At 42.5% G+C, this 12,941-nt stretch overlaps 1 protein-coding gene across 1 annotated transcript; it reads right to left on the reverse strand.

Annotated features, from left to right (window-relative positions):
- Window positions 1–1,471: 1,471 nt before the first annotated feature.
- LOC115755356 (protein NRT1/ PTR FAMILY 3.1-like) lies at window positions 1,472–4,978 on the reverse strand. The gene is made up of 5 exons (XM_030694720.2): window positions 4,818–4,978; window positions 4,505–4,722; window positions 3,533–4,107; window positions 2,355–2,755; window positions 1,472–2,082 (listed from the first exon to the last, which is right to left on the reverse strand). The coding sequence occupies exons 1-5, from the start codon at window positions 4,888–4,890 to the stop codon at window positions 1,595–1,597; spliced, it is 1,755 nt and encodes a 584-aa protein (XP_030550580.1). The 5' UTR covers window positions 4,891–4,978; the 3' UTR covers window positions 1,472–1,594.
- Window positions 4,979–12,941: the final 7,963 nt, after the last annotated feature.

Here is a 12,941-nt window from a genome sequence, read left to right on the forward strand (position 1 = left end):
TAAATCGAAAGAGAAGAGTAGTAAAGTTGCTACAGTTGATCAACACTTTCATATAAACTCATCGTTGAACGCAGTGAGAGAGGAGCTTCAGAGACTTATGAAGCGCTCAGATTATGTCTACGAAATCACCGAAGAAATCTTGAAGATGCTTAAAGGTGAAAAGATAGGGATATAGAGAGCAAAAGTGAAAAAGGAGAGAGAGAGAGAGAGAGAGAGAGAGAGAGAGAGAGAGAGAGAGAGAGAGAGAGAGAGAGACTTAAGGTTGCGTTTGGCAGTCGGGATCAAAGTTAGGGTATGATATGTTTTACCACGTCGTCTATGTTTGGTAGACGTTCAAAATAGAATAAAGGGAGATATAATTTGGATAAAAATATCGTAAGAGAGAAGGTGAGATAAATCTAGCTAAGATTTCTGAAGAGAGCAGATATGAGAACCAAGTTTTTTCTACAACCACTGCCTCTACTTAGCGTCGTGCCACCTGTCCACCATGCAAGGCCGCCTCTCCAGCTGGGGGTCACCTCTTCGCCGGTGGTGACCTTTAAGTTGGCTGCCTCTCTGGTGGCGTTAGGATGGGTATGTGGCAACAAAATCGGGTATCTTCATGACCTCGATTCTTTAATCGTTAATTTAGCGTGATTTAAGATCACATCCTTCCTTTGATTGCTTGAACCTTTTCAACATTCGAAGGGGTCTCCACATGTTATAAAGGACTCGAGGTTAATCTTCAACTTTCAAGTTAGCTCTCTTGGACGATCTGCATGAGTGCATTTTTAACTTGTAAAAGGCGGTTGAATAATTTTATTGTTCAATACTTGTTTACTAACTTGACAAAACAACGAGCAAGGCCAGCGAGTCATTTTCAAAGGGTTCAATTCCAAATCAAGATCCCCGGTTCACTGGGTCCGCTCGATCGATGTCTTGCCTAAATTTAGATGGCACAAATATTTGCTCAATAATAACTCAATCATCGGATCTTATCCTCGAATAATTTCTAAAACATTGTCATGTTTTAGTAAAATAAAGTCGATTTCAGCTGCGCTTTGCCTCTACTTATACGACATTGTATGTGTAGTTCATCAAAAAGTACATAGGATATAACAAAACTTTGAATTATGACAAAATCTTTGGATTTCTGATCCATCGTGTTCGGTCCTATCCAAACTAGAAATCCGGATGATCAAGCATAGTCTAATGGGCTGCCTAAATTTATAGCAACTACAAATTTCTTATTTAGTTCCCATCTAATGACATTGAATTGTTTGATCTTGACAAAGTCCAGGAGACTTCAAGGTGAATTAAGATCCATCTACTTTTGATGTGATGCCAAATTCGACAATTTCGATCGATCATCGACCATCCTAGCACTCCTTTCCGCCGTTTCTGGTTTACGCTATTCACTAAGTACAATACTTGGTTGCTCGAATTGAACACGAGGAAATCAGAAAGCCAAAGTATGGAAATAAAAAAAGTGCGACAGAATGCCCTCTAGTTCTCTCATATTTTGATGACGATGCATTTACAGATTCTGCCTTTCTTTTATTGTGATCATAGCTCCTCCTCCTCTGGGAACAAGTTATCCACGTTCCCCTCCATCCTAAACTCTGCTTGCAAGCTCGACTTCATCTTGCTCGGACTTGTCACCACCATCCACCCTATGGACCTGAACAGGCTTGAACGTGTAGTACTTGGCGCAACATACGTAGTAGACCAAGTTCACCGCCTGCAGCAGAGTGAGTAGCCAGTAGAAGTACTCCAGCTTGCCCCTGTTCAGGTTGTCGTCGGGGAGCCAGTTCGACCCGTCGTCCCCCGCGGTGAACCGGTGGACCACGCTCACCAGTAGGGTGCTCAGGTAGTTGCCGGCCGAGATGGTGGTCCAGAACAGCGCGGTGGCGGTGCTCCTCATGCTCTCCGGCGCCTGGTCGTAGAAGAACTCGAGGTGCCCGATCGACATGAAGGCCTCCGCGATCCCGTGGAGGCTGTACTGGGGCACCAGCCAGAAGGCCGAGATGGGGATGACCGAGTGCGGAGAGTTGGTGAGGCCATGTTGCGACGCGGCTCGCTTTCGCTTCACTTCGACGAGACCTGTGGAGAGCAAGCGAATTGATTTACAAGAAACAAGGTGTCTTGCAACCTATGCACTTACAAAGGATGAGGGGAATCTGAGTAAACTAAACCATAGTAGAAAAATTACAATGGTAATATGATGGAGCATTTTAATTTCTGTCATATCAATGTTTGAAATAGAAATCTATTGCAACGTTTTTAATGTGTTGGCTAATTAACACCCGCGTCCATCAAAAGTCACTTATTTCCCCACAACTTCAAATGTAAATCTCGAGGTCTGATTGATTTACCTGCGACAAGAGTGGCGAGGATTGAGATGGCGAAGCCGATGCCCATGCGGTGGAGGAAGGTGATGCCGCGCTCGAGTCCCGTGAACCGGTGGGCGACCGGGACGAAGATGCGGTCGTAGAAGGCGATGGTGGTGAGCATGCTGATCATGGTGAACACTTGCATCGACCCGGACGGCACTTGGAAGGACTCGGAGAGGCGTCGGTCCATGGTCTTGGCCTGTTGGATGGAGAAGGTGCTTTGCTGGGCATAGGCCGCGAAGAGCAGAATCCCGGAGGCCCAGATAGGGCCCATTCGGATCACGGACTTGAGCTCCTCCACTCGGTGGACCGTGCTCAGCCTCCACAGGTTTGGGGACTTCGGGTCGTCTTCTCGGGTCACGATCGCCGCTTTATCAAGGAATCTGCACCATTTTAGCTCAAGTTTTACCATTTTCTTTCAATAATATCCATTCAGATGACGTCACATCATTATGGTTCGCAACATTTTGCTAAAAAGAAAATTTCGAGATTCGAATGATTCGCAACGAACATAGTCGAAATTCGAGATCTTCTTGTCGCCTCTAACTTATATTGAATCGCGCATAAATCCTGTTATGACAGCAAATCGGAGTCGGGCAACGTCCTTAAGGATGTTCCCGGAGCGCTAAGGTTTCCTAATCCTAGCCGGGAGGGGCCATTGGAAAGCACACCTCGGTACGGGGTCGTATGATGGTATCTGCACAGAACGAAAGACCGGAGAAGACAGAAGGGCAAAAGGACACAGGTCTCTCTGACAAGGAACGCTGAAAGTGGTAATATCGACAAATGATCGAGTCACCCTTGTGCTCGCCCGAAATGACAACCACGATAATTGCTTCCAACACGTAAGTTTTCGTATTCTTCTGTTCCTTTTTTCGTTTTTGGGAAGGAAGAAGAAAGTGACATGTGGTGGACTGGTGAAGTGAAGATGATCTTCATACGGGTTCATCTTTATCCGCTCCTCATTCCTATTAAACGACAGAAAAACCAGCAAGAAATTTGACCTGACGTGAAAATTTAGGATGGTGTATCGCATTCGAGCAAGATTAGATACATATGGTTATGTACCTCTATAATTTGAATCATCTCTTGGTTAATGGAAACTTAGTTTATGCAATGACATTTGAGAGAGAGAGAGAGAGAGAGAGAGAGAGACTCACTTCATATGCTTGGTGTGCACCAGCTTCCCGCCCAAAGAGATCGCCGCATCGAGCTCATCGTTCCGGTACAACTCCGCCGCCTTCGCGTCCCAACCGACACTTGCCTTCCTCTTCCGAAAAGCGGCAACCGACACCTGCAACAGCCGGGTGAACGGGCTCCCCGCTGGGTCGAGGATCCGGTACAGTCGGTACCCACAAACCAATGCGATCACCGACAAGAACATGAGCACTGTCGGGATCCCAAGCCCCAAGCCCCACCCCACATCCTCCTGCACGTACACCACCACCGTCACCGCCACCAGTATCGAGACCCCCATCACGAAGTAGTACCAGTTGAAGTACTTCCACGTCCTGGCCGATTGCTTCGGGTCGGTCTCATCAAACTGGTCGGCCCCGAACGCAACCACACAGGGCCGGATCCCACCTGACCCTATGGCCCCGAGCAGGAGAACCGTGTATAGCACTGCAAGCTGGCCTCCGTTGGCTTCTTGGCACGGCGGGGACGAGGCAGATGGGCTGCATGGGGGCGGCAGGAGTTGGGGAATCACGGCTGATAGGGTCAAGAGTGTCATTCCCTGTATGTAATTTCAGTTTAACGAGCAAATTAGCGAGGAGATAAATAGTAATTACGGTGCAAGTTGTACGTATAGTCGTAAATACTGAAAAAAAAATCGAAATTTAGAGCTAAATTACATAGTTTCGAGTACGTGTTGTCGGGCCTCTTGGAATTGAAGCTAGCTTATATAGCTTTATCTCTGCTTATTATATGATCACTTTGCCTTTGTAGCATGTCTCTTGTCCTAGGAAAGAAGTAATTAGGAGATCAATGACATTAATTTTGTCAGTTTGGAAACCTTCTGATCAGATGATAAGATGATTCTGAGTCTCATCATGTCCTTTCGCCTTATCTAAACACATAGATATGATTAACACTAGCTAGCTAGCTAATTGGCCTTATCTATGTATGCATACCACAACGTAGACGACGGAAGCGACCGTAATGGTCCAGAAGCGGCCGGCATAGGCATCGGCAACGTAAGCGCCGAGCAACGGTGTCAAACTGGCGGTGCCACCGAAGTTGGTGAGGGTGTTGGCAGCTCTGGTCATGGGCATGTGGATCTTGGTGGTCAAGTAATTAATCATGTTGGCATTGAATCCCACCACGGCCAACTTATCGCACACTTCATTTGCTGCTCCCACGAGCCAAGAAAAGCATATAGTAAGTCCTTCGTGGATATAAGCCTCAGCAAGGAAGGAGGAGGAGGAGGAGGAGGAGAAGGCCTACCAAAGATGAAGGGCATCGTGACCATCCCTCCTTTTTGCTCCGTGCCATGCTTCTCCTGCTCTCTCTCCGCCATATCTTCTCAAATTGGCTTTAACGTTTTTTTTGTTTTGCTCAATTTCTTTCGATGAAGGATGAATCAATCGTCCGTGTGTCCGTGTCCCCTCACGACCACTATTTATAGAGTTCAGTCCTGAAACGAGGTTTTCTCTCGCAAAACCCTTTCCTCCTGATTAGTGGATGTGATGCGACATGTACTGACAAAAGTTTTGCAAGGGGGGCTGGAGCCAAGCGCAATTTGCCATTTGAATAATGCACGCGTTTAAGATTAATCTACTAAATATATTGGAGTACTGAGAGACCATTTGCCAACTAAACAAGCCTTCAAAGGGACGAGTCATATTTACAATCCGATGAAAGTCCCGCGTCCCTTATTATATGTATAAATGTACTAAATCAGTGTCAAGATACTCGACATTATTCCTGTGACTTCTCTTATGGAGCATGATATTAGAAGAGTGCTCTCTTATTTATTTCTAAGCGCGGTCGCAATTCAGAAGGTATAGGGCCGATTTGTCTTAATCTTTCGCTTTTACTAAAGGAAGTGAAAACCAGCTCACGGTGACCCGAGAGTTAGGAGTATAAGTCGGTATCGTAAACTCGTCTTTCCATCTTGTCAATCGATCAAAATAAGTGAGTTGAGAGATACGTTGGCGACATTGATTATGCAAATTAAATATGTTGCTGTTTGGTTCGGTAGTTGCCTAACAAAATGCTTACTAAACTCAATTGATCTTTCAGTTTCATAAATAAATGTTAACCCTTGTTCGACCACATGGGTCCAAGAAATTCCAACCTTGGAAGGCTATGTCCACTTTAATTCGTACGAAATTTGGTAAACTCATATGTAGCTGCTGAGGTCAAGCGGTAGTGTTGGTAGGCATAGTTATTTGCAATTTTTTGCAGAATGTCTGTGGTGGTGGGGAAGTTAAACGCTAGAATTGGTCATTTTGTTCTGTCGGGTGATAACGTGCGTGGAAATCGAGGGACCTAAACGTAACAAATATAGCTTTGGCCACGCCTGTCCTCCGATGGATGGCGACGCGGATTGTCTGAAAATCCTTTGCGGGTCGACACAACACGCCCCCAATGGACCACTGTTCCGTTCACTAGTGTCGTGTAACGTTTTTTAACTTTTTCACCCCCTCTTTGGCTTCGAGTACGTATCTATGAAATGGATTTGTACTACTGAAAATAAGTAAGTTTCGAAAAAGGAGTCGCGTTTCCTTCCATCCTTGGTCGTGCCAATCCAGAACGGCGAATTATTTCTTCAAGAAATTTTTGACCTAAATGACTCAGACTTTGGAAAAGAAGAATGCACACCCACATCCTTCTCCTCCACAATACTCTCTCTCGAATTGTGCTGCTGCTATCACCGACCATGTTTGGATCGTCGCTGTTGCTTTCGAAAGGTCTCGTCTCCTCTCTCTCTCTCTCTCTCTCTCTCATAGCAATTGAGAGGGGATACCTCCCGCTATATGATTTCAAATGACCTCGAAGGTTGAGGGCCGAATCTCTCCACCGAGATCGTGGTGGGGGCCTTTGTCCTCCAGGAATCCGATCCTTGCTCGAGATCGCGCTCATGAGAGAGCAAGATGGAGGGGCAGGGGACATGCCAACTACCAATATGGCAGGAGATGATGGGCACATCACAATTCCAAGGCACGTCTTACATCTAATTCTCTTCTTTGATTTTTGCTCTGTTTCTTTGCAGAGCGCAAGAGTCGAACCCCATATCTATGATATTAGCATCCCTACCACGTAATCCCTTTACCACTAAGGCCGCATGCCTATTGGCTTTGATGCTAGTTTTACATGTCAATTTTCATAGGAGTTGTGTAAAAGTATGCAACTCACCCATTAAAAGTAAAGTTAGAAGGAATTTTCCTCTAATGAGAGATGGAGAGAGTACAGTTAATAATTCATGATCTGGCATATACAGAATGATAAAAATAAATAGAAATACTAGTAATAATAGGGGGGATGTAGATTAGTGCCAAATTGTTGAGAACAAAAAAGGAAAAGGGCCACAGAGATGTGCCCTGAGAACTGTCTTTAATGTTTGCTTGCCAACGTCGTATTGACGTTGTTTTTTCTGGTCTGATAGGCACTTTCCCATTCTGCTGCTTAAGGAATTTCTTCTTGGGGTAGCATCTTTTCTTCATATGTTACCATCACTTTTACCTTCTTAATCCTACTTAACACAAAGTAAGCACTTTTTCGACCTTTTAATTATTATAATCGGTCCGATTATGTGGACCTATTTAAACATTGCCAATGCCTTATAGGATGCATGCAGAAATTAGAGAAAAATGAGAAAATAAAGGATCACTGCCTTTAGAATCAACTATTGCGAACTTGCTCCATCAACTTTATGGCTATATCAAAACCGGAGGTTGCGAGTTCCCTATCTTTATGCCGAAGAGCGCTTGTTTTTGCGCTAGAACTGCTCATTGTGGCACAAGATACTTCTTTACCGGATTACCATTTCCGTCAAGAAAGTAGCTCGACATGTATTGCAAGTAAAACAACCCAGAAAAACTTGGTTCCTAGGATTTTTTTTTTTTTTTTCATTAGGTTCCTAGGATTAAGCATTTCACTTTTTGGAGCTTTTCCCGGCAATAATAGTCTCATACCGAGGAAGTAAGTACTATGCTCAAGCCGAAGTTTCGGATTGAAACGAGAATATTTTGCACTTTATACTTTTTGGGATGCCCATGGATATCTCTTCCTGCTTTCTGCCAAACAAGAAATAGCCACTTCCGTAGAAGAGGCAAATTTGCTGGCCACCTTTCCTCAAAAAATGATCAAGATAAACTTATTACCATTTTCCTTTCTAAGACTTCGTTTAAACACTGAAAATGAATAATTTGAAAAGCATTTTTCTAAAAATGATCGCTCGTATATGCCCGGATCTTTTGTGAAATAGAATAAGGCATTGCACTTATTCATGCATTCTTGTACATGTCATTCATTTGAATAGGCCAATGGCCTGAATTTTCGATAGAAAAGATTATAAAGTATGTATCAAGAGATTAAAGGTGGAATTTGGGAGATAAAAAGTCCTAAACTTTCTAATTTAGTCATAATACTTTGACGATTTGCTAAGGCCAAGTTTGGATGGAAATAATTGATGTGGACATTGTCTGTGCTAACACGAATGCTTTTTCAATTTTGCCTTTTACTTTTTCGAATTTTTTCCCTTTTCTTTTCTATGACACTTCACCGATTGCTCGGGCCTCGGCAATGTCCGGTGGAAGTCGCCAGGCCCTCGCCGGATATGAATGGATCTACAAACTTCTAGCAGGGTTGTCGAGGCATTGTATGTACTTTTACAAGAAAGTGGGACAGATGTTAACACATGCACAAGATTCAAATCCTTTTTCTCGTGTATTGGTGGCTTTTGGGGTCTGACAAAGATCATGTGAACCGCATCCTCCCCTCTATTTCGGCCATGAACTACATCCTCCGGTTGCGGGAAAAAAAAAAAAAAACATAAAAAGACAAGCGAGACGCAAAAGAGACCACTTCCAGCAGCAGTCATTTCACAAGTCGGCCTATGAGAGATACCTTTCACATTCAAAACGCAGAATTTAGTTGACATTTATGTCACTCGCGTGTCATAACTATGAGATTGATCCATATATATGTGCATGCGAGAAATGATTAGGCAAAAGAAAATCTCGCATCAAAGATATGGTGTAAGGTGAAATTATTGGCCTATCTTAATTGATCATAACTCATTAACATCACCTTATGTCATAACTATGAGATTGATCCGTGTAAAGGCACACGTGAGATATTATTAAGCGAAAAGAAATAATACTTAAACTTTTGAGTGAAATTTAGATCTGTTTGAATATGTTAATGGATTCGGACTTGTATTTCCTCATAATGATATTGACATGCTCAGGCTCTCTCTCTCTCTCTCTCTCTCTCTCTCTCTCTCTCTCTCTCTCTCTCTCTCTCTCTCTCTCTCTCTCTCTCTCTCTCAGAGGTTAAAGTCCATAACATTTCAAGAATACACGAGACTTCACGGCGGTGCTGCTTGCACACATACTTCTATTTTCCCTCCCAAGGACAACATGTGGCGGAGGCTGGGCGTGCCCAATACAAACGACAACAAGTTGAGGTCGACCGAAATGATAGGAACCAGGAACAAAAGATAGGGATGAAAGTGAAACTACATGGGACTGACGCTAGAGATGATGCAATCGGAAGGGAAGGACGAAAGACAACCGAAAGGGAAGAGCACTCGATCTCGACCCGGATCACGGATTTTGATGATGGCGTCACTTGGTTTGACGAACAAATCAGAGCTTCAAAGCAAGTTTGTCTCCTTCCTGGAGGTGTCTTGTACGTACCTTCTTCCCATCACTCCCCAATTTTTCAGCGGTTGATCCGCGAGCCGCGTGCCCAGCAAGTTCATGTGGAATCTGCTCAAGATGATCATACTTTCCACCGGCCGCGGCCCCACTAGTGTCTCTCTCTCTCTCTCCCTCTCCCTCTCTCACGATTCATGATCAGTTGAGTTACAATTGGTACAGTAAAACAGATTTACTAAATTAATATGCTAAGTGATGAGGTAGTTAACGAACCTAGATATTTCGTGGTGGTCCAAAAGTTATTTTAAGCAAGTGAAATGGCATTAAATCTCAAATACAATATGAACTTAACATCTTCGTCCGACTCAATCAAGTGATGAGTTTTTTCAAGTGGAGCAATCGGATCTCAACGCTTTCCCCATAAGTACAATCAAACACTAAGCATATATTGAAAAGTGCGACTCAAAGTTATCACGAATGCAAATTTCAAGTGTCATGTATGCGACATTTTTTTTATTCTATTCATGGAAATAATTGATTGCACTTTGCGGAGAATATTTAGAACTTGATTATACTTTAAATAAAAAATATCTATGACTTGGTCATACTCCATGCAAAATATTTAAGATTTTGCGACACGCTTTCCTTTTCCATGTAACAATATTTTGTTGAAAGAAGGATGTCTCTCCCTAGTCCGTAAAGCACTTGTTAAGCAACTAAACACAAAAGATGTCCCGATTTTTTTTCTTATTTCAATGCCCTAGCTTTTTCCATTAATATTGTAGTCTACATTGTCGAGTGGAATCTTTCGTTGTTAAGGAAAATACCAAATTAAGATCCTAGATACTTCTCACATCAATTCGACTTGTATTTCTTCTACTTCTTAGGTAACAGTTAATTTGCATTCTGAATTAGGTCTCAGACCATAATTTTATTTGATATCAGCCACCATCGTGCCTTTATTTTTATAGAATCATCATCGTTTTCTCTCGTGAATTATTCCTATGACGATTTTCAAATTCCTCACCCACTAGAAAGGCAAGACCCTAATCCTAGCTTCAGCCTTCAACCGCACCAACACCGCTTACCCTCGTTGCCGTTGCCACCTGCCATCTGCTGTCAAAAGGGTTGCTAGTTGCTACCACACCCCATGGAGAAGTAGAGTTTTCAGGGATTAAGATTCGATGATTTAGGAGTTAAGGGTCCTGCAGGAACGTCAACTGGGTATAAGGACGTCTGAATTGATCTGTATAGCAAAACATTGCGTCCTTTCTTGTGAGGGGAAAAAAATATGGGATAGATCTCAATCATCGTGCGTGAAAGTAGTGGCGAAATCGTACACAGATTTCAATCATCATCTTTGAAACGTGGGGGGAGATCTAAGTGATACCTTGGAAGAAACGTGGCGCTTGAATGGCCCTAATTATTGAACCTCCATGTAATCGTCGCGGCCCTCAAGAGGTGAACGAAACTTTTACTTCCTTGTAATCTTCGAGGATGGCATGAGAATAAGGGGAAAATTAACAAAAAACAATTCTAAATTTATTGTAATTGTGCCAATTCAATCGTAAATCTTTTTTTTACTGATTCAGTTCTAAACTTTTTACAATTATGTCAATTCGATCAATCCAGCAAATTTTGGCCAGGTGGCAACCCGAGATTTTAATAATTTTTTATTTTTCTTTTCCTTCCCCTTCCCCTCCCCTGTTTTACCTCCATCTAGTCGCCGAGGCTCGGCAATTGGCCAGAGGATGAACGGTGAGGCGAGGCGAGGCGAGGCCGAGCCTTGCCGGCCCAGATCCGGTGAGGTAAGCGTCGCCTAGCCATGGTGAGGCTCCGTTGTCTTCGCCCGGCGATAGCAAGGTCAGCCTCGCTCGGCCATGGCGAGGTCGGGTCACGCCCGGCTATGGCAAGGCCGGTGAGAACTTCACAGGGCTATAGCGAGGCTGGCGAGAGCCTCACCGATCGTTCTCTAGCCGGTCCCGAGGTCCGGCTATCGGCTGGAGGTAGAATAGGGGAGGAGAAGGGGAAGGGGAAGAAAATAAAATTAAAAATAAAAAAAATTTCACAAAAATTGAACAAAATTATTAAATTTTAGGTCACCGGCTAGCCAAAATTCGTCGAATGGGCTGAATTGGCGTAAAATCAAAAGGTTTAAGACCGAATCGACAAAAGAAAAAGTTTAAAACTAAATTGACATAATTATAATAGATTTATGACTTTTTTGCTAATTTTTCCAGAGAATAAGAGTTTTCTTTTATCATAATGGTGCGCAGTCCCGAGACATATTCATCTTTTGATTGCCTTTTGAACTTTTTTTTGGTAACGTACTTTGTTTCTTTTCCTTTGGCCACTTTCTATGGTGACTTCATGGTGACAACCAAAAAGATGAAATACATAATACCTAACGAGAAAGAGAGTAGTAGTCCGGTGTCCGGGCCTTTCTTGGGAGAAAGTAATGTTCTAGAATGTAAAAGGGGCATCCTCCAGATTTCATGACGTGTTGTGTGTTATTTGGAAAAGTGCAAATCATTCTTTATTTGTTCGTATTCGAAGTTTTACCGAGGAGTGGAAGTAGGACAGGCCACCTTTCTTTCCTTTTTTCTTTTTAAATATTTCAGCTACATAAATATATAGAAATTAAAAAAAAAACAATAGAATGAAAAGTAATTCTAAGGTTTAGTGTTATTTTGTGCTGTTGCTTTATCTATGATTTTTGTACTATTTTTCTCTACCATCTAAGAAATTTTGGCTTATTTTAGCCTATTTTTATTCATTACTAAATATCAAAGCAAGATTAGCAATGGAACACACTGTATAACCTATATTATAAATACAGGGATAATAACATAAATAGTCATTGAACTTTAATTCAATGTGCAATGTAGTCCTTGAACTTTTAATTTAACCAATATGGTATCTAGAACTTTAACGCAATGTATGATATTGTCCCTAAAATTTTAATTTGAGGCAATACGGTTCTTGAACTTTTGGAACATGTTCAATTTAGGTCCTGAACTATAGGAAGATGTTCAATATAGTCCTTCAATTAATTCAAATTCAGGGACTAAGTTGAAAATGTTTCAAAAGTTCAGGGACTATACCGATCAAATTAAAAGTTGAGGGACTACATTACATATTAGGTCAAATTTCAGATACCATCTTGTGTAAATTTGCCTTGAATATGTGGAAGGCAGGCCTCCAGCCTGCTCACCCACTTACCTGAGCTAGGATTTTTGTTTTTTCCAAGCCTAAGAAATTCGGCGAAACTTGTCCATTTATGGGCTAGCCTGAGTCAGCCCCGTAGGCCGCTCACCTGTTGATCACATCTTTGCAAGCTAGATAAGCCGGATAGGTTAGGTCTAGGTGATTGCGAGATGCAAACCACCCTAGATATCTTTAATTAGTGATTGTACAACGTTCACACTTGTGATTGTGATTGCAAAAAGGAGGCTTATAATGCAAACTAATGATTGAAACCAATAAGATTAGATCAATCAGATGCACGCCAATATAAGACGAATAGGATTAGAGGGCATGAATGCATTATGGTCGGATCTCCAATTGGATCGATAGCTCTTCACTCGGTCCTTGAGCTGTGATTACTATCTTATCTAATATTTTTTTACAGAATAGACAGCTGTTGGTCGGCCATTAATCTCTTTCAGTGCTCATTGAGGTGCAAAGTTCACGATGTTTTGGTTGTGTTTATTACAGGACAATGAATTGCCTTACTCATTGC

The sequence above is a fragment of the Rhodamnia argentea genome, chromosome 6 (genome assembly GCF_020921035.1).
Source record: "Rhodamnia argentea isolate NSW1041297 chromosome 6, ASM2092103v1, whole genome shotgun sequence".
NCBI lineage: Eukaryota > Viridiplantae > Streptophyta > Magnoliopsida > Myrtales > Myrtaceae > Rhodamnia > Rhodamnia argentea.

What these genes read in the sequence shown, in the direction of transcription:
- LOC115755356 (XM_030694720.2), bottom strand. Translation starts at nt 4,890, where the DNA reads ATGGCGGAGAGAGAGCAGGAGAAGCATGGCACGGAGCAAAAAGGAGGG. An exon ending in CACGATGCCCTTCATCTTTG is followed by an intron (nt 4,723 to 4,817) that starts GTAGGCCTTCTC and finishes TCGTGGGAGCAG; the next exon opens with CAAATGAAGTGTGCGATAAG. An exon ending in CTTCCGTCGTCTACGTTGTG is followed by an intron (nt 4,108 to 4,504) that starts GTATGCATACAT and finishes AATTACATACAG; the next exon opens with GGAATGACACTCTTGACCCT.